This window comes from Hippocampus bargibanti, linkage group LG05 (genome assembly GCF_051943395.1).
Source record: "Hippocampus bargibanti isolate YZ-2025 linkage group LG05, ASM5194339v1, whole genome shotgun sequence".
In the NCBI taxonomy this organism is placed as follows: Eukaryota; Metazoa; Chordata; class Actinopteri; order Syngnathiformes; family Syngnathidae; genus Hippocampus; species Hippocampus bargibanti.
In genome coordinates, this window is record NC_142738.1 from 2374566 (window position 1) to 2395630 (window position 21065).

A 21065-nucleotide genomic window follows, 5' to 3' on the forward strand; every position below is an offset into this window, starting at 1 on the left:
AAGATTAGCTAGAGTTAGATGGATACTTTCCATCTAAATTACTCGGTCTACTACATGACGTAACTTCCGTGTAGCAACCCGCCCGCTGTCCAATTCCATACAAATCTGCCGGAAAAAAAATATTTGGAGGACGTGGTACATGAATTTGGTCGGAGCCCTTGTGTCCAAATTCATATTGAGCATTTCCAATTTCGCTATTGTTTATGCGGCTCATGGGGGCTACATGAGAAGGAGCCTGCAAAGAAACGCGTTTGATATTTTTTTTAAAATCTTGAAAACGATGTGCGGTCAAGTCGCACCGGAAGTTACGTCACACAACGAACCCGCGTCATTCAGAGGTTGGACAGAGCGCTGTGTTCAATGGTGTTTTCAAGGGAGTCGCGGTGAGACTTTATTTCGGTTTCCGTAGTCTTCGCTTTTGCCCTTCCAGGGGACAAGATTCAACATGGGTACCGCTTTGGTTTACGATGAGGAAATGACTCGCTACAATCTGCTGTGGTTAGAGTAAGTGCGTGCGAGATGACACTTGGCTAACCCACTAATTTGTATTAATGTACGACTGGACACAACAGTCCAGCACCGTCATGTATTGAGTTAACGTTTTACTTTTATTTACGATAAAGTTGTAGCAATTGCCTGTGTAGTTGTGTTTGTTTGTTTGTCGAAAAAGTCTGTGACTGGTGAACAGATGTTGTTTGGTGCCTCTTCATGAAACGTAGCCCATTTTTTAAATTGTGTATTATTATTCCCGATTTACTTACGTGAAGATAATATGTGTGTTACTTTTGATAAAATATTAAACGTATGTGTATCATTGTCTGGTGTTGCGTTGAAAGAACGTATCCAAAATGGAATTTCTTCCTCCTCCCCTTTTTTTAAATGTGTTTAGATTTGTTTGTAATTATTCGACGACATTAGAAGTAAGCTGCGTTGTGTTAAGAGCATCATAAAAATACATGCTATCCATTTAAACCTCCACTTCCAGTCCAGATTGTGAAATCGAGAGGCCCGAGCGTTTAACTGCGTGTTATGAAGCATTGGTCAAGAACGATCTGGTTGCCCGATGTGCCTCCATACCTGTCCGGCAGGCTACAGATGATGACATTCTCCTGATTCACTGGTAAGTCCTGAACCCCCATTACTCGAAAAAAATAATAAATCATGAAGTATTAGGAGATATTGCTCTAGCAAGGAATACCTGGAAGCAGTGAAGAAGACCCCGTACATGTCGCTGGAAGACCTGAGGGAGTTCACCCTGCGGTATGGAGCAGTCTACTTTCATCCAGTTCGTGGTATTTTTTTTTTTTTTAACATTTACAAATTTTGCAATTGAGCAAAATTGAGGCTTTGAGTCATTGTCACCATGCGTTTTTTTGTCATTCGTGAAAAAGCCATGAAAACAATCAGGAGTTTGATATACAGTCGGATTGCGTCCACAGAACAGCTATCATTGCGCCACGCTAGCAGTGGGAGCCGCGCTACAGCTTGTAGACGCCGTGATGACCGGGAGGGTGAGAAATGGAATCGCTCTGGTCAGGTAAGAACTTTGAGGTCATCTCACTCTGTTTTATTTGACTAATATTGCCCTGTTTTAAAAAAAAAAAATATGAATAGACCCCCAGGGCACCACAGCATGCGCGGAGAAGCCAATGGGTTCTGTGTATTCAACAATGTCGCCATAGCAGCCAAATACGCCCAACAGAAGTATGGAATTCAAAGGTAACACAATGTGTAATAATAATAATAATAATAATAATAATAATAATAATAATAATAATAATAATACATTTCATTTCTAAGCGCCTTTCAAAACTCTCGAAGTCATTTTACAGTCACAGGATCAGTTTTTTTCTGTGGGTGAGCAGCGGCAGCCACACGCGCCAGCGTTCACTCAACCAGGAAGTGACTCAAATAGATAGACAGCTAGCTAGCTAATAGATCACCAAATGGATTGCTAGCTAATAGATAGCTAAGATTGTTGACATTGATGTGGCCCAATCACTATTTTTAGAACAGGCTACTAATGTAGATGGAGGTGCTTGCTACCTGGTGCCCACAGTCACTATCTTTGGCTCAACGAGTTAGCTAGCTAATAGATAGCTATCCAGCTAATAGCTAGCTAGCGAGGTAGCCAGCTAGGTGACTAGCTAGATAGATGGTTAATTTGTCACACATACATTCAACATTCTAATTTGTCCACATATATACCTGACACTACAACCTAAATATAGCTAGCTACCTACCAGCTACCTACCTATCTGGCTCGCTAACTAACGAGCTATCTGTCCATCTAGCTAGCTATTTACCTAGCCTATCTAGCTACGTAGTCGGTTAATTAACTGTCTGTCTGTCTATCTCTCTATGTATCTATCTGGCCTAGCCTATTTAGCTAGCTACCTACCTAGCCTAGCATATTAAGCTAGCTACCTACCTAGCCTAGCATATTAAGATAGCTGCCTACCTAGCCTACCATATTAAGCTAGCTACCTACCTAGCCTATCTGTGTAGCTACCTAGCCTCGTCGATCTATATTGCTAGTTAGCTACCTAGCATATTTATCTATTTATCTGTCGGTCTGTCCCTTTTAATGCCCTTTTAAACGTCTTTTCAGGATATTGGTAGTCGACTGGGACATCCATCACGGTCAAGGGGTCCAGTACGCATTTGAGGATGATCCAAGGTATGCACATTGACCCGGTTTCTTTACATTTGATAAGAATTTCTCTCACCGCTATTCTCTCACAGCGTGCTTTATTTCTCTTGGCACCGCTATGAGCATCAGAAATTCTGGCCCCAACTCAGAGAATCCGACTATGACAATGTTGGCAAGGATAAAGGTGCCGGCTACAATATAAACGTACCATGGAATGAGGTTAGTGACAGGATGGGGTGTTGCTTTTAAGACTCATTGTTGTACAAACTCCCCCAAAATAAGATAAAATACAAAAATGCTTTTTTATTGTAGTTTGAAAGGTTCTAGCGGCAGATGTTCCTTTAGGCCTGCAAATATTTCTTACCGAGGAACATCTCGGAGATGTATACTATTCCGCTTGATTGTTTTGAGACTAAAAAATGGTTGAATTGCAATTTTTTATTTATTTCCAAAACAGCAAAAGACAAAACAAAAAAAACTGCTATCTCACTAGCTAGCTATATGCTATCTGGCTCCCTGGCCTGCTATCTAGCTATAAAGCTGGTTGGCTACCTATCTAGCTGGCTAACTATTAGCTATCTATTCGCTCGTTAGCTAGCTTGCTATCTATTTGAGTGAACGCTAACGCGTGTGGTTGCCGCTGCTCACCCATAGAAAAACTTATTCTGTGACGTTAAGTGACCTTGAGAGTTTTGAAAGACGCTTAGAAAGACTTTAGTTTGCTGACAAAGTTTCTTGGATAAGAAGCGAAACGTCCGACACCTTCAAAGAAGTACAGATGACGGCTGAAGAAACCTTTTCCTCGATGGACCACTCCTGTACGACTGAGAGTTTACACAGACGCTTAGAAATGTATTATTATTATTATTATTATTATTATTATTATTATTATTATTGGATTGGATTTGCCTTTATTAGTCTCGCAGTGGAGAAATTTACTTTTCACAGCAGCAAAGTTATGAAAGGAATGAAAGTAGAAAAACAAAATACATGAGTTGCTGGAAAGGCAGCCACTCTTGCAGCGCCGTCTTGAAGTCAAAAGAACAATAAAATCATTATTATTATTATTATTATTATTATTATTAATAATAATAATATTGGGACCTGGGAACGGATTATTCTCATTTTAATGGTTTCCTATGGGAAATTAATGTTTGGAATACACACTTTTCGCCTAATACACACTTTCTGGGAACCAATTAAGTTCGTAAGCCAAGGTATCACTGTATATATTTTTTGTGCTCCTTCAAAATAGCCCCAAAACCAAAATTTTCATTGATCTGCTCTCTTTTCCGGCTTTCTGTCATTTTTCCGTCCGATTTCCAGGTTGGCATGGAAAACAGCGACTACCTTGCTGCTTTCCTTCACGTTCTTCTACCGGTTGCCTACGAGGTGAGACGAGTGACGTGAATATAAAACGACCGTGACACTTTTTTTCTTTGACTAAACTCTTCCGATTCTCTCGTGACAGTTTTGCCCGCAGTTGGTGCTCGTATGTGCGGGATTTGACTCAGCCATCGGTGACCCAGAGGTATTTAATACACCGTTGTGCTTTCACGTATTGCCATTTGCAACCCGTTTACCACCACCGGTAGCCTCAAAAACACCAATAAAAATTGACTTAAAGTGTCCAAAAACGACTTCAAACTGAAACCGAAAATGCCCATTTTCAGTAGGTCCCACCCCCTTGTTCGTGACGTCACGCAAGGACGTCTTGCCTTGCTCGAGAATCAAAACAATGGCTTCAGATTCGTAGAAGATGCTTTCTTGTTACTCATCCAGTTATGAATATGATTCAAATAGTTCTGAAGAGGAAAGCATAAATGTTTGCAATCGATTAAAGAAGTCCTTCCATATCAATTTGAGCCGTCAATGGCATCTGGACTGAAATGAGGTGTCCCAGAAAATGCAAAAGATGGCGCCCAAGCTCCGTTGGAAATTGGCTGATTTGTCTGCTGGGAATTTGTGTCAACTAGTATCAAATAGTAGTCTTGGTGGAACACACAATGATTCACCATCGCATCATTTATGTGTTTTTCTTCTAATTTCGCGATCAACACTGTGTTTTCAGACCAAACAAAGTACCCAAAATGCATTGTGTGTCTTTTTTTCGGTCAGGGGCGTTCCTTTCATGACGTCACTGTCAGTATCGTCACCAACTCAAAAACAAGACTTCTTGAATATTCAGCGCGAGTCTTAAAACTTAAAATATAATAGCTACGTATATGCCGTGGAATCTTTGTAAAATGTGCTCAGTCGAAGTCATTTCAAGTGATTTTTACAAATTATGGACGCAACTTATGTGTCGGTTGTCCTTTAATGGTGGCGTGATTTTTTTTTTTCCAGGGTGAAATGCACGCCACCCCTGACATTTTCGCCCATCTTACCCACCTGCTGATGAATCTGGCCGAGGGAAAATTATGCGCCGTGCTGGAGGTGCGTCCGTAAAACATCTCATGACGATTTAAACCACGGGTGTCAAACTCGTTTTTTTTTTCCACGGGCCACATTGTAGTTACGGTTTCCTCTTGAGGGCCGTTATAAATTTGGGGAAGGGAATAGGTAATATAATAATAATAATAATAATTGTAATAATAATAATAATAATAATAATAATAATAATTGTAATAATTATAATAATAATACATTTCATTTAATAATAATAATACATTTCATTTAATAATAATAATAATACATTTCATTTATCAGCACCTTTCAAAACGCTCAAGGTCACTTTACAGTCACAGGATCAGTTTTTCTGTGGGTGAGCAGCGGCAGCCACACGCGCCAGTGTTCACTCAACCAGAAATAGCTCAAATAGATCAAGTTAGCTAGCTAGCTAATAGATAACTAATAGATAGCTAGCAAGCTAGTTAGACAGCTAATAGAGAGCAAATAGATAGCTAGCTAGGTAGCCAGCAACGGTGACACAGTTCAACCGGGAATAACTGAAATGAGTCAAGTTAGCTAGCTAGCTAATAGATGACTAATAGGTAGCTCGCTAGCTAGCTAGTTAGACAGCTAATAGATAGCAAATAGATAGCTAGCTAAGTAGCCGGCAATGGTGACCCAGTTCAAGTAAAAAATAATTATCAGAATCAGAATTATCAGAATCAGAAGATAAAGATGGCGCCCCCCTGTGTGGCTGCCTCCACAGCAGCTCTTTCCCTTTCTTGTCTACTTTTTCACTTCTTTACTTTTCCGTTTTTGTTTTGCCTGATCTCGCTCCATAAACCTACGGAGAGGAGATGGGCATCTTTTCTTTTGCTCATCGCCGTTATTTTTTACTTTTTCATCGCTCCTGTGAACGGGGAATCCACGCGCACGCGGAATCCCATTGTTTACAGTCGAGACCAGCTACTAGCGTGGCGGGCTAATAGCGGACTAGCGGCCGCCGCACCAGACATCCCCGATGAATTGAAGAGGAGGAAACGAGGATGTCGGGCCGGGAAAGATCGCCGCAAAAGAACGAGGAAATACCGACACGTTCTCCCGTCCGTCATCATGGGGAACGTGAGATCGCTCCCAAATAAAATGGACGAGCTGGCGGCGCTAACGCGACATCAGAGGGAGTACCGGAAAGCCAGCTTGCTACTCGTCACGGAGACATGGCTTTCGGCAATCACTCCGGACGCCCACGCAGAGTTGGAGGGCTTCCAACTCGTACGAGCGGACAGAAATGAAGGCAGCGGTAAGCAGAAAGGAGGGGGGATTGCTGTATTTGTGAATGACAAATGGTGCAATCCTGGGCACATCACGGTGAAGGAAAAACTTTGCACTCGGGACATCGAGCTGCTAGCCGTTAGCCTTCGGCCGCATTACCTGCCACGGGAATTCTCACACGTCATAGCCGTGACGACGTACATTCCCCCTACGGCAAATGGCGGCGCTGCCTCCGATGCCCTCATATCTGTTGTAAACAAGCTGCAAACCCAGTCCCCCAACGCCTTGTTTATCATCTCAGGGGACTTCAATCACATTTCCCTGAAATTCTCCCTCCCAACATTCACACAGTATGTAACTTGTGCCACCAGAGACAATAACATATTGGACCTATTTTATTCAAACGCCAAGGATGCATACAAACCCTCCCCCTCCCCCCTCTCGGAAGAGCAGACCACAATATGGTTTATCTCCAGCCTGTGTACAAACCCCTTGTCCAGAGGCAACCAGCTGTGACCCGCACGATCAAAAGATGGTCCACAGAAGCTGAAGAAGCTCTGCGGGACTGTTTTGATTCAACCAGGTGGGAGCTCTTTACTGAGATTCATGGGGAAGACATTGACTCACTCACCAACACCATCACAGACTACATTAACTTTTGTGAACAAAACACCGTACCCACCAGGACTGTGCGGTGTTTTGCCAACAACAAACCATGGATTAATCCCGACATAAAAGTCCTCCTGAAGGAGAAGAAAAGGGCTTTTGTGTCGGGCAACAGAGAGGAACTGAAGGCCGTGCAGATCCAACTGAGGAGGAAGATCAGAGAGGGGAAGAAGGCCTACAGGATGAAATTGGAGGAGCAGCTGCAAGCCAGCAATGTCGCTGGTGTCTGGAAGGGCCTGAAAAACATCTCAGGCCACAAAAGCCCAGTGACATTGAACGAAAAAGACAAGGACTGGGCAGATGAAATCAACCGCTTTTTCAATCGGTTTGACAAGACGCCAGCCGCCCCCGGCCCACCGTCAACTTCACCTGTAGCTGCACCTGCACCAACTCTCACTGTGGCCTTACCCTCCCTGCCCCCTCCCACGACCAGCTTTCCACAACCAACATCTGCCCTCCCAACCGTTGCCACACCCTCAGCCGCCACTCTGCCTCCTGGTTCCTGCCTGTCTGTCACAACTGCGCAGGTGAGGAACCAACTGAGGAGGATGAAGGTGAGGAAGGCAGCAGGTCCGGATGACATCAGTTCCCGACTCCTCAAGACCTGCTCCGACCAGCTGTGTGACATTGTCCAGCACTTGTTCAACCTGAGCCTGAAGCTGGGCAGAGTTCCACAGCTGTGGAAAACGTCATGCCTGGTCCCAGTGCCCAAGATTGCCAACCCCAAAGAGCTCAACAGCTACAGACCGGTGGCGCTGACGTCTCACCTGATGAAGACGCTGGAGAGACTCGTCCTCGCCCACCTGCGACCGCTGGCAAGCTCATCGCTGGACCCGCTGCAGTTTGCCTACCAGCCCAGCATCGGTGTGGAGGATGCCATCATCTACCTCCTCCATACGGCGTTGCTGCACCTGGAGAATGCTGGGAGCACGGTGAGGATCACATTCTTCGATTTCTCCAGTGCCTTCAACACCATCCAGCCCAGTCTACTGGGGGACAAGCTGCAGCATGCCGGAGTCGACCATCACCTCACATCCTGGATTACAGACTACCTCACAAACAGGCCACAGTACGTGAGGGTAAAGAACTGTGAGTCGGACAGGCTTCTCTGCAGCACCGGAGCGCCGCAGGGAACAGTCCTGGCTCCATTCCTCTTCACCCTCTACACCTCGGACTTCAACTACAACACCCCAACCTGCCACCTTCAGAAGTTCTCTGACGACTCAGCTATTGTCGGCCTCATTACAGAGGGAGACGATAGGGAGTACAGGGGACTGACAAAGGACTTTGTGGACTGGTGCCAGCAGAATCACCTCCAGATCAACACTGGCAAAACCAAGGAGCTGGTGGTGGATTTCTGCAGGAAACAATCGTCACCTGCACCATTGAACATCCAGGGTTCGGACATTGAGAGGGTGACCTCCTACAAGTACCTGGGTGTTACTCTCAACAATAAACTGGACTGGACAACAAACACGGATGCCCTAATCAAAAAGGGACAGAGTCGCCTCTTCCTCCTCAGGAAACTGAGGTCTTTTGGAGTTCAGGGGTCACTCCTAAAGACTTTCTATGACTCTGTGGTGGCATCAGCCATCCACTATGGCATTGTCTGCTGGTCAGGCAGCATCACCACCCGGGACAGAAAAAGACTGGAGCGCTTTGTCAAGCGGGCCAGTTCTGTCGTGGGCTGCTCGCTGGACTCTCTTGAGGAGGTGGGCAACAGACGGACGCTAGCTAAACTAAAAGCTATGACGGACAGCCCCTCCCACCCCCTCCTGCCCATCCTGACAGCTCTGGGTAGCTCCTTTAGCCAGAGACTATTACACCCGCGCTGCAAGAAGGAGAGGTACCGCCGCTCGTTCCTACCGACTGCTGTCAGGCTTCACAATTCCCAATGATCACATGTGAAAAAAAAAAAAAAAAAAAAAAAAAACTGGACACTTGTAAATATGGGTTGTTGCAATATATCTAAATGCATCTCTTGATTCTGCACTATGTACAGTCTTGTTTATAGAACGGTTTTTGCACATCTACATTTGCACAGTATACAGTTGATATTTTTATTTTGTTATGCTTAGAATATCTTGTTTTCTATCCTTTCACTCCCACCCCAACCCCATCCCTCTTCAATTGCTGCTGTGGACTGCAAATTTCCCCATTGCGGGACGAATAAAGGTATTCTGATTCTGATTCTGATTCTGATTCTGAGAATACCTTTATTCGTCCCGCAATGGGGAAATTTGCAGTCCACAGCAGCAATTGAAGAATTTATGATTGACAGCAATTATGATTTATATATGACTTATGACTATATATAATATAGTATAAAGTACATAAAAATATATGACTGTATATAAATTTGAAATTTCGGCTTTGGACTAGCAAGCATTATTGAATTTCACAAGTTTGATTTGCTTTCACGGGCCGAATAAAATGAGGTGGCGGGCCGGATTTGGCCCGCGCGCCTTGACTTTGACACCTGTGATTTAAACCTAACATCCCAATGTTTTCCCAGGGTGGATACAACTTGACTTCGCTCAGTCAATCCGTGTGCGTAACTGTTCAAACTCTCCTCGGCGATCCGCCGCCTCGTCCCGGCGAACTCGGAGGCCCCCGTCGAAGGTTCGGCAGCGCCGCGTCGCCAGTCTGAGTTTGTCCGTCGACTTTTACGAGTGGTATTGTTTTTGTCTTTCAGCGCACTGGAGTCCATTCAGTGTGTACGCGCAGCTCATCGCAAGTATTGGACCAGTCTCGGGAACGCCGGTATGAGTTGTAAATACCGTTTTTGTTGAGACAAACGTTCATGCTTCATGTCACAAAGAGGGTACAGCAAGTGCTGAAGAATGAATGACTCTCTGTGTCTTTGTGTTGTCATATTATTTGTTATTTAGTTTTTTTTTTAATAATAATACGTTTGATTTATAAGCGCCTTTCAAAACTCTCAAGGTCATTTTACAGTCACAGGATAAGTTTTTCTGTGGGTGAGCAGCGGCAGCCACACACGCCAGTCACCCCAGAAGTTACTCAAATAGAGAGAAAGCTAGCTGTACTCTCGAGTGTTCATTTTAAATGTTAAAAAATGTGACAAAAGAGGACAATGCATTAAAAAAAAAGAATACAAATATTTTTGACTTCGAGATGGCGCCGCGAGAGTGGCTGCCTTTATAGCAATTTCCGTGTTTTGTTTTTCTACTTCTTTCTTTCCTTTCCTCTTGTTTTCATAACTTTGCTGCTGTGTTTCTTTCGGGGAGAGTGAACGCTGGCGCGCATGGCTGCCGCTGCTCATCCGCACACCAAAAAAAAGAGTTCTTATAATAATACATTTCATTTATAAGCGCCTTTCAAAACTTTCAAGTTCACTTTCCAGTCTCAGGATCAGTTTTCCTGTGGGTGATCAGCGGCAGCCACACGCGCCAGCGTTCACTCAACCCGAAAGTAACTCAAATAAATAGAAAACTAGCTAACTAGCTAATAGATAGCCAATAGATAGATAGCCAGCCAACTAGAACGATATTATCCCGTGACTGTAAAGTGCTTGAGAATTTTGAAAGGCGCTTAGTAATTAAAGTTTAGTATTATTATTATTATTATTATTATTATTATTATTATTATTATTATTATTATTGTTATTATTATTAGTAGTATTAGTAGTAGTATTATTAGTATTATTATTATTGTTGTTGTTACGATTATTATTGTGATGATGATGATTATTATTATTGTGATTATTATTATTATTGTTATTGTGATTATTATTAATATTGTGATTATTATCATTATTATTGTGATTATTATTAATATTGTGATTATTATTATTATTACAATTATTATTGTGATTATTATAATTGTTGTTGTGATTATTATTATTATTGTTATTATTATTATTATTATTATTATTATTATTGTTATTATTATTGTTATTATTATTATTATTAGTATTAGTAGTAGTATTATTAGTATTATTATTATTGTTGTTGTTACGATTATTATTGTGATGATGATGATTATTATTATTGTTATTGTGATTATTATTAATATTGTGATTATTATTATTGTGATTATTATCATTATTATTGTGATTATTATTAATATTGTGATTATTATTATTATTACAATTATTATTGTGATTATTATAATTGTTGTTGTGATTATTATTATTATTGTTATTGTTATTATTATTATTAAATGTATTATTATAAAGAAGATTCTTATTATTAATAATACTCTTGCTCGGTATGCCATTATTCTAGAAACACACCTTGCTCGGCTATCACACTTCTTAGCGCCATTTTTCTTTGAACAGGGAAGCCATAACTACTCAACACAACTTTATTTTCCCAACCTATGTTGTTGTTTGTTTGTTTGTTTGTTTGTTTGTTTTTTTGTCAATTCCTTTAGCTGAAGCAGCCCCCTCAGAAGTCAGCACAAAGCGCTTCAAGCGAGAAGAAACGCTTCAAAGTGGAGATTCAGCTGATGGCAAAAACGCCGCCATCACCTGGCCCGAGCCTCAGAAGTACATCGCGCCTCCCGTCCGCACGGCGGCGTTGATTCCCGACGACGTGACCTGTCCCGACGGATGCGAACGCTTCAGCGCGGCGCCTCATTCCGAATCGCTCTCAGTAAAGTGCGATCCTTTTTTTTTTTTTTTTGTCTTAAACTAACAATCCAAAGTGGAATATTTCAATTTTATTGATTATCTTTCCCGCTCCGACCGACCAATCGATAGCGATGCCGTCTCTACGTTTTCCAGTCTCGCTGCGCTTGTGGAGAAACTGCTCAAGAATGAGGTACGTTCCAAATATTTTTTTCAAACATGAGCTGCTTACTTTACGACTTACTCATGTAGTTGAAGCGGCTTCAACTAAAAGTCTTTTAAAAATTCAGCGAACTTAAACGAAACACTCACTGGCTAGCAAAATTGATGTATTATATTATTAATTGTTTATTTTTATAATATGTATATCATTTTCAGTATATTTATTATTTTACTTTTCTATATACAGTGATACCTCAGCTTACAAATTCAATTGATTCCCAGAAAGTGTGTGTAAGGTAAAAAGTGTGTCTTCCAAACATTCATTTCCCATAGGAAACCATTAAAATGAGAATAATCCGTTTATTACAATACAATAGCACATTTATTATTCATAAAATAAGGTATATTTTGTGTAGTTTTAAGGCTTATTTAGTAGAAAATTATGTTTTATGGGGACCTGGGAACGGATTATTCCTATGGGAAATTAATGTTTGGAATACACACTTTTCACCTTACACACAATTAAGCAAGCAATTAAGTTCGTAAGCCAAGGTATCACTGTAATAATAAATGTAATTTCTAAGTGCCTTTCAAAACTCTCAAGGACACTTTCGTCACGGGATAAGAACATTTTTTTGTGTGTGCGGGTGAGCAGCGGCAGCCATTCTCGCCAGCATTCACTATATATATATATATATATATATATATATATATATATATATATATATATATATATATATATATATATACTGTATATGTGACATATTTATTTATTTATTAAACACTGTCTGAAAAGCTTGTCCCCATTACAAAAAGCTTGCTAGCTAGCTTTCTATCTCTTTGTCTTACTATTCTATTTGAGTTACTTGTGAAAGCTGACGCGTGTGGCTGCCGCTGCTCACCCACAGAAAAACTTATCCTGTGACTGTAAAGTGACCTTGAGAGTTTTGAAAGGCACGTATAAATCAAAATCATTTATTAAAAAAAAATCGGATTCAGGGAAAAATTAACCGTTGACATTTCATGGCACCTAAAAGTGTGGCTAATACAAGGAGCTAAAGCTATCACTTCCATGCCCTTTGACATTCCATTTCCCCCTGAGCAGATGCGCAACGGCTTGGCCTTGGTCCGTGACGTCCCCGTTGCAGTGGAGACCGTCGTCTCGCATGCGACCGCTCTCAAACAACGGTAAAGGTGGATTTAAAGGACAACCGACGTCTCCGGACAAGTTGTGTCCATAATTTGTAAAATGGCTTTAAATGACTTCTACTGATCGTATTTTCAATAAGATTCCACCGCATATAGCTATATTTTACCTTTTAAGACTCGCTCTGAATATTCAGGAAGTCTTGTTTTTGAGTTGGTGACGAGTCCGTACGTGACATCACTAAAGGAACGCCCCTAATCAAAACAAAGACATTGTTGCAGTCCTTCCATCACGTCAATGGATTTTCCTGTCCATGTTTGGTCTGAGAAGCGTGTTGCACCCAAAAGCCGCAGAAGAGGGCATCCAAGCTCCATATAAGGAATTTATTAGCCTGTGGAAACGAAGGTGGCAACAGGAGATCGCCATTTTGTGCCTCTTTTCTGGTAATCGATCCCCCCCCCGATGTTGCCTCAAAATGGCATGGAATACATTCTTTAATCGCTTGCAAACATGTATGCTTTCCTCTTCAGAACTATTTGAATCATATTCATAACTGAATGTATATGTATACAAGAAAGCATATTCTCCGAATCTGAAGCCATTGTTTGGATTCTCCAGCAATGCAAGACGTCACGAACTAGGGGCGGGACTTTCTGAAAATGCCCAATTCGCAGCTCATTTTTTTTTTGCTGATTTTGGACACTTTTAAGTCATTTTTTATTGGTGTTTTGCATTTGATTAAAAATATCAGCCTGCGTGTTTTGGGTATTTTAGATGCTATAAAACGTTTTTATGATGTCAGTTAGGGAACAAATAAGTGACGTCGGTTGTCCTTTAACCGTCAGCGGATTGACACTAGAAAGTCATTTGACCCCCCCCGACCTCCCCTTTTTTGTCCAGCGTTTTGGTTGTATGTTTAGGAGGCGTTGGAGTCCCGTGTCACCTGCCAGAAGATGGGTGAATATCATCCCGAATTTGTAATCACCCCCTTTTTCCCCCTAGTAATGAACCGGGGGAGCTATTGTATAACCAACCCATCAATCATGATTGCCCATGTTGCCGTTTTAGGACCACACTTGCGGTACACATCAGCCAAGAGGCTGCAGAAGAGCCGGGCGGTCAACATAACATCTCCGTGCGCCTGAAGAATGGCTGCGTGGACGCGTCAGCGTTGGCGCAGGCCACATTGGGCCTTCTTCTGCCTCTCGCCTACGAGTACGACCCCGCTCTGGTGCTCTTGGCGCAAAATCCCGGCGCAGGCGGTCCAGGTGAGGCCGCGTGGCTGCAGCTGACTAGTCTGTTGCAGGGGCTGGCTCGGGGTCACCTGCTTGCACTCTTGCAGGTGAGGAGAATGAAATTGTTCATAATTGTATGATTGTATTTGATTTATTAATATTATTATTATTTATTATTTTATCTGTTTTTAGTTCGATGCTTGTCTGTGACTTTAAAGTGTCCCTGAGAGCTTTGAAAGGCGCTTGAAAATTAAATGTATGACTATTATTATTATTATTATTATTATTATTATTATTATTATTATTATAGTGATACCTTGGCTTACGAACTTAATTGGTTCCCAGACAGAGTGCGTAAGGCGAAAAGTGTGTATCCCAAAAAATAATTTCCTATAGGAAACCATTAAAATGAGAATAATCCGTTCCCAGGTCCCCATTAAACACAATTTTCCAAGCTTTAAAATGAACTAATGGGCTCCATTTCAGGAGGACGGTAAAGCGTTGGTCAAGCCGACGGCGTCGTCCATCTCTGGGAGTCCGGTGCCGTCTCTGGGTCAACTTCTTCCTCCAGTGGCTGAAGATGTCGAGGGATTGGAGCGTTTGAGAGTTGGCCTTCAGGCCCGCTGGATGCTGCTGAGGAATTCAGGTGAATGCAAAATAAGATGCCGTTGTTGACTTTTTTTCCTTTTCTTAAGGGGGCAGGTCAACAATAAAAATAAAAACACAATTGAAGTTGATCAGCATTCATTAACTCATTGACTGCCAGACAATGGGCAAAAATGTGCCCACTCCAGTGCCAGGGCTTTTGTCATTATCACTTGAATTCCAGGGCCTACAGAATAATGAGTTTTAGGACTACATAAACATTCAAAACCACCTATTTAAAATCGCATTTTCTGTGTATCTCTTTCTCTTGTTTCTATTTATACCTGTATTTTATTTATTGTATTTTATTTGTGATTGTATTTTATTTATTATAGTACCTATGCTTGTCTGTGAATGTAAAGTATCCTTGAGAGCTTTGAAAGGTGCTTAAAATGAAATGTATTATTATTATTATTATTATTATTATTATTATTATTTAATCAGAAAAAAAAGAGTTCATTCCTAAATGATATGGGTCTGGAGTTATGCGAGCTTGAAATGGGGGCTGCTGTACAAAAATACAATGCAATTCCTACGTATTGGTAGTTTCTGTTGCAGTTTAACAACAGCTTGAAGCTGTAACAAAGCCCTAACATGAAAAAAAGGAAATGCTGCCCCTTCGTGGAAGTGAAAAACATTGCCAGAGGTCTGACCAGCGCTTTATCGGCACCCAAGCATGAAAAACCAAAACCCGAACAAATTCGGGAAAGGTGCTCTATGTCATATTTTTAATTCCTGAATAAATTTAAGAATGGCAGTGAATGAGTTAAAGACATTTTTTTCCTCAATTCGTTTTCGTGGCAGTTGATTATTTATTGATCCAACGTACCGGTTATTGGTTTATTGATTAATTGTTTGTTTATTTTCCATTTTGTTAATATGTATAAACTGTCTTATTTTTCTCATCAAAACAGTCCAAGAAAGCGGAGGCGAGGACAACTGAATCTACATTCTATATTCCTTCCGTTTAATTTCAAAGATGTGCTTGAAACGCCACACAAGAAGCCCCCCCAGGCTCAAACATAATGCTTCGGAATTGTGAGGCACAAATGCTAACCACAAGACCACTGTACTGCCGGGATTATCTTTTGTTTTATCTTTAAAAAAATATATTTTTGACTCAATTTGGCCACGATTATTTTATTTTTTTTAATGTTTGAAAAAATAATATTTATGACTCAACTTTTTATACAAAATTAAAATTGTTCATGTGCATTTGACTGGAGGAAAGGGTGTTATGGTGTCTGTGTGTATTTGTTGGGAGGCGGGGTACAGTAATATTATATTATAATATAAAATTATAATATATTATATAACCAAGGCTCCTTTATGGCCTTACGCCAATTTGCCTCACGGCACCAAATTCTGGAGTTGGCCTTCAGATATACTTCACTTAATCTATCTGGCTAGCTATCTAATAGCTATCTAGCTAGATATTTGCCGAGCTATCTAATAGATATCGAATGGCTATCTATTAGCTATCTACTAACTGGCTACTAGCTATCTAGCTAGCTATTTGGCTATCTAATAGCTGTCTAGCTGTCTATTAGCTAGCTAGGTAGCTAGCTAGCTAGTTGTCTTTCTATTTGAGTTACTTCTGGGTTGAGTGAAGACTGGCCTGTGTGGCTGCCGCTGCTCAAAAAGTCTTTTAAAAATTCAGCGAACTTAAACGAAACACTCACTGGCTAGCAAAATTGATGTATTATATTATTAATTGTTTTATTTTTATAATATGTATATCATTTTCAGTATATTTATTATTTTACTTTTCTATATACAGTGATACCTCAGCTTACAAATTCAATTGATTCCCAGAAAGTGTGTGTAAGGTAAAAAGTGTGTCTTCCAAACATTCATTTCCCATAGGAAACCATTAAAATGAGAATAATCCGTTTATTACAATACAATAGCACATTTATTATTCATAAAATAAGGTATATTTTTGTGTAGTTTTAAGGCTTATTTAGTAGAAAATTAGTTTTTATTGGGGACCTGGGAACGGATTATTCCTATGGGAAATTAATGTTTGGAATACACACTTTTCAACCTTACACACAATTAAGCAAGCAATTAAGTTCGTAAGCCAAGGTATCACTGTAAAAATAAATGTAATTTCTAAGTGCCTTTCAAAACTCTCAAGGACACTTTCGTCACGGGATAAGAAACATTTTTTTGTGTGTGCGGGTGAGCAGCGGCAGCCATTCTCGCCAGCATTCACTATATATATATATATATATATATATATATAATATATATATATATATATATATATATATATATATATATTACTGTATATTTGACATATTTATTTATTTATTAAACACTGTCTGAAAAGCTTGTCCCCATTACAAAAAGCTTGCTAGCTAGCTTTCTATCTCTTTGTCTTACTATTCTATTTGAGTTACTTGTGAAAGCTGACGCGTGTGGCTGCCGCTGCTCACCCACAGAAAAAACTTATCCTGTGACTGTAAAGTGACCTTGAGAGTTTTGAAAGGCACGTAAAAATCAAAATCATTTATTAAAAAAAAATCGGATTCAGGGAAAAATTAACCGTTGACATTTCATGGCACCTAAAAGTGTGGCTAATACAAGTAGCGAAAGCTATCACTTCCATGCCCTTTGACATTCCATTTCCCCCTGAGCAGATCCGCAACGGCTTGGCCTTGGTCCGTGACGTCTCCGTTGCAGTGGAGACCGTCGTCTCGCATGCGACCGCTCTCAAACAACGGTAATGGTGGATTTAAAGGACAAGCGACGTCTCCGGACAAGTTGTGTCCATAATTTGTAAAATGGCTTTAAATGACTTCTACTGAGCGTATTTTCAATAAGATTCCACCGCATATAGCTATATTTTACCTTTTAAGACTCGCTCTGAATATTCAGGAAGTCTTGTTTTTAAGTTGGTGACGAGTCCGTACGTGACGTCACTAAAGGAACGCCCCTAATCGAAAAAAAGACATTGTTGCAGTCCTTCCATCACGTCAATGGATTTTCCTGTCCATGTTTGGTCTGAGAAGCGTGTTGCACCCAAAAGCCGCCGGAAGAGGGCATCCAAGCTCCATATAAGGAATTTATCAGCCTGTGGAAACGAAGGTGGCAACAGGAGGTCGCCATTTTGTGCCTCTTTTCTGGTAATCGATTCCCCCCCCGATGTTGCCTCAAAATGGCATGGAATACATTCTTTAATCACTTGCAAACATGTATGCTTTCCTCTTCAGAACTATTTGAATCATATTCATAACTGAATGTATATGTATACAAGAAAGCATATTCTCCGAATCTGAAGCCATTGTTTGGATTCTCCAGCAATGCAAGACGTCACGAACTAGGGGCGGGACTTTCTGAAAATGCCCAATTCGCAGCTCATTTTTTTTGCTGATTTTGGACACTTTTAAGTCATTTTTTATTGGTGTTTTGCATTTGATTAAAAATATCAGCCTGCGTGTTTTGGGTATTTTAGATGCTATAAAACGTTTTTATGATGTCAGTTAGGGAACAAATAAGTGACGTCGGTTGTCCTTTAAAACCGTCAGCGGATTGACACTAGAAAGTCATTTGACCCCCCCCGACCTCCCCTTTTTTGTCCAGGCGTTTTGGTTGTATGTTTAGGAGGCGTTGGAGTCCCGTGTCACCTGCCAGAAGATGGGTGAATATCATCCCGAATTTGTAATCACCACCCCCTTTTTCCCTCTCCCCCTAGTAATGAACCGGGGGAGCTATTGTATAACCAACCCATCAATCATCATGATTGCCCATGTTGCCGTTTTAGGACCACACTTGCGGTACACATCAGCCAAGAGGCTGGCAGAAGAGCCGGGCGGTCAACATAACATCTCCGTGCGCCTGAAGAATGGCTGCGTGGACGCGTCAGCGTTGGCGCAGGCCACATTGGGCCTTCTTCAGCCTCTCGCCTACGAGTACGACCCCGCTCTGGTGCTCTTGGCGCAAAATCCCGGCGCAGGCGGTCCAGGTGAGGCCGCGTGGCTGCAGCTGACTAGTCTGTTGCAGGGGCTGGCTCGGGGTCACCTGCTTGCACTCTTGCAGGTGAGGAGAATGAAATTGTTCATAATTGTATGATTGTATTTGATTTATTAATATTATTATTATTTATTATTTTATCTGTTTTTAGTTCGATGCTTGTCTGTGACTTTAAAGTGTCCCTGAGAGCTTTGAAAGGCGCTTGAAAATTAAATGTATGACTATTATTATTATTATTATTATTATTATTATTATTATTATTATTATAGTGATACCTTGGCTTACGAACTTAATTGGTTCCCAGACAGAGTGCGTAAGGCGAAAAGTGTGTATCCCAAAAAATAATTTCCTATAGGAAACCATTAAAATGAGAATAATCCGTTCCCAGGTCCCCATTAAACACAATTTTCCAAGCTTTAAAATGAACTAATGGGCTCCATTTCAGGAGGACGGTAAAGCGTTGGTCAAGCCGACGGCGTCGTCCATCTCTGGGAGTCCGGTGCCGTCTCTGGGTCAACTTCTTCCTCCAGTGGCTGAAGATGTCGAGGGATTGGAGCGTTTGAGAGTTGGCCTTCAGGCCCGCTGGATGCTGCTGAGGAATTCAGGTGAATGCAAAATAAGATGCCGTTGTTGACTTTTTTTCCTTTTCTTAAGGGGGCAGGTCAACAATAAAAATAAAAAACACAATTGAAGTTGATCAGCATTCATTAACTCATTGACTGCCAGACAATGGGCAAAAAATGTGCCCACTCCAGTGCCAGGGCTTTTGTCATTATCACTTGAATTCCAGGGCCTACAGAATAATGAGTTTTAGGACTACATAAACATTCAAAACCACCTATTTAAAATCGCATTTTCTGTGTATCTCTTTCTCTTGTTTCTATTTATACCTGTATTTTATTTATTGTATTTTATTTGTGATTGTATTTTATTTATTATAGTACCTATGCTTGTCTGTGAATGTAAAGTATCCTTGAGAGCTTTGAAAGGTGCTTAAAATGAAATGTTATTATTATTATTATTAATATTATTATTATTATTATTTTAATCAGAAAAAAAAGAGTTCATTCCTAAATGATATGGGTCTGGAGTTATGCGAGCTTGAAATGGGGGCTGCTGTACAAAAATACAATGCAATTCCTACGTATTGGTAGTTTCTGTTGCAGTTTAACAACAGCTTGAAGCTGTAACAAAGCCCTAACATGAAAAAAAGGAAATGCTGCTCCTTCGTGGAAGTGAAAAACATTGCCAGAGGTCTGACCAGCGCTTTATCGGCACCCAAGCATGAAAAACCAAAACCCGAACAAATTCGGGAAAGGCGCTCTATGTCATATTTTTAATTCCTGAATAAATTTAAGAATGGCAGTGAATGAGTTAAAGACATTTTTTTTCCTCAATTCGTTTTCGTGGCAGTTGATTATTTATTGATCCAACGTACCGGTTATTGGTTTATTGATTAATTGTTTGTTTATTTTCCATTTTGTTAATATGTATAAACTGTCTTATTTTTCCTCATCAAAACAGTCCAAGAAAGCGGAGGCGAGGACAACTGAATCTACATTCTATATTCCTTCCCGTTTAATTTCAAAGATGTGCTTGAAAACGCCACACAAGAAGCCCCCCCAGGCTCAAACATAATGCTTCGGAATTGTGAGGCACAAATGCTAACCACAAGACCACTGTACTGCCGGGATTATCTTTTGTTTTATCTTTAAAAAAATATATTTTTGACTCAATTTGGCCACGATTATTTTATTTTTTTTAATGTTTGAAAAAATAATATTTATGACTCAACTTTTTATACAAAATTAAAATTGTTCATGTGCATTTGACTGGAGGAAAGGGTGTTATGGTGTCTGTGTGTATTTGTTGGGAGGGGGGGGTACAGTAATATTATATTTATTATAAAATTATAATATATTATAAAACCAAGGCATCTTTATGGCCATACGCCAATTTGCCTCACGGCACCAAATTCTGGAGTTGGCCTTCAGATATACTTCACTTAATCTATCTGGCTAGCTATCTAATAGCTATCTAGCTAGATATTTGCCGAGCTATCTAATAGATATCGAATGGCTATCTATTAGCTATCTACTAACTGGCTACTAGCTATCTAGCTAGCTATTTGGCTATCTAATAGCTGTCTAGCTGTCTATTAGCTAGCTAGGTAGCTAGCTAGCTAGTTGTCTTTCTATTTGAGTTACTTCTGGGTTGAGTGAAGACTGGCCTGTGTGGCTGCCGCTGCTCACCCACAGAAAAACGTATCCTGTGACTGTAAAGTTACATTGAGAGTTTTGAAAGGCGCTTAGAAATGAAATG

General features: G+C 40.7%; 1 protein-coding gene across 11 annotated transcripts; it reads left to right on the forward strand.

Moving 5' to 3' along the window:
• The first annotated feature begins 181 nt into the window (after nucleotides 1-181).
• On the forward strand, nucleotides 182-20327 carry hdac10 (histone deacetylase 10). Of its 11 annotated transcripts, none has more exons than XR_016115003.1 (19): nucleotides 182-504; nucleotides 986-1120; nucleotides 1174-1285; nucleotides 1440-1537; nucleotides 1615-1719; nucleotides 2612-2680; nucleotides 2746-2872; nucleotides 3980-4045; nucleotides 4125-4184; nucleotides 5000-5089; nucleotides 9498-9604; nucleotides 9678-9745; nucleotides 11381-11606; nucleotides 11709-11769; nucleotides 17411-17492; nucleotides 18354-18411; nucleotides 18535-18809; nucleotides 19189-19348; nucleotides 20268-20327. XR_016115003.1 is itself a non-coding variant. In XM_088996577.1 (19 exons), the coding sequence occupies exons 1-19, from the start codon at nucleotides 446-448 to the stop codon at nucleotides 15706-15708; spliced, it is 1986 nt and encodes a 661-aa protein (XP_088852703.1). In that variant the 5' UTR covers nucleotides 196-445; the 3' UTR covers nucleotides 15709-15908. The 11 variants fall into 11 exon arrangements, 9 of the variants coding, with proteins under 9 accessions (XP_088852707.1, XP_088852703.1, XP_088852705.1 ...); XM_088996577.1 differs by lacking the exons at nucleotides 17411-17492; nucleotides 18354-18411; nucleotides 18535-18809; nucleotides 19189-19348; nucleotides 20268-20327 and adding exons at nucleotides 12844-12926; nucleotides 13786-13842; nucleotides 13954-14227; nucleotides 14607-14766; nucleotides 15680-15908 and having other exon boundaries at nucleotides 196-504; XM_088996579.1 differs by lacking the exons at nucleotides 17411-17492; nucleotides 18354-18411; nucleotides 18535-18809; nucleotides 19189-19348; nucleotides 20268-20327 and adding exons at nucleotides 12844-12926; nucleotides 13786-13842; nucleotides 13954-14227; nucleotides 14607-14766; nucleotides 15680-15908 and having other exon boundaries at nucleotides 197-504; nucleotides 11733-11769.
• The last annotated feature ends 738 nt before the right edge of the window (nucleotides 20328-21065 follow it).

Coding starts and splice junctions, on each gene's coding strand:
- hdac10 (XM_088996577.1), top strand. CDS start 446: ATGGGTACCGCTTTGGTTTACGATGAGGAAATGACTCGCTACAATCTG. Junction 1,286..1,439: donor GAGCAGTCTACTTTCATCCA/GTTCGTGGTATT, acceptor TTGCGTCCACAG/AACAGCTATCATTGCGCCAC. Junction 13,843..13,953: donor TGTCACCTGCCAGAAGATGG/GTGAATATCATC, acceptor TTGCCGTTTTAG/GACCACACTTGCGGTACACA.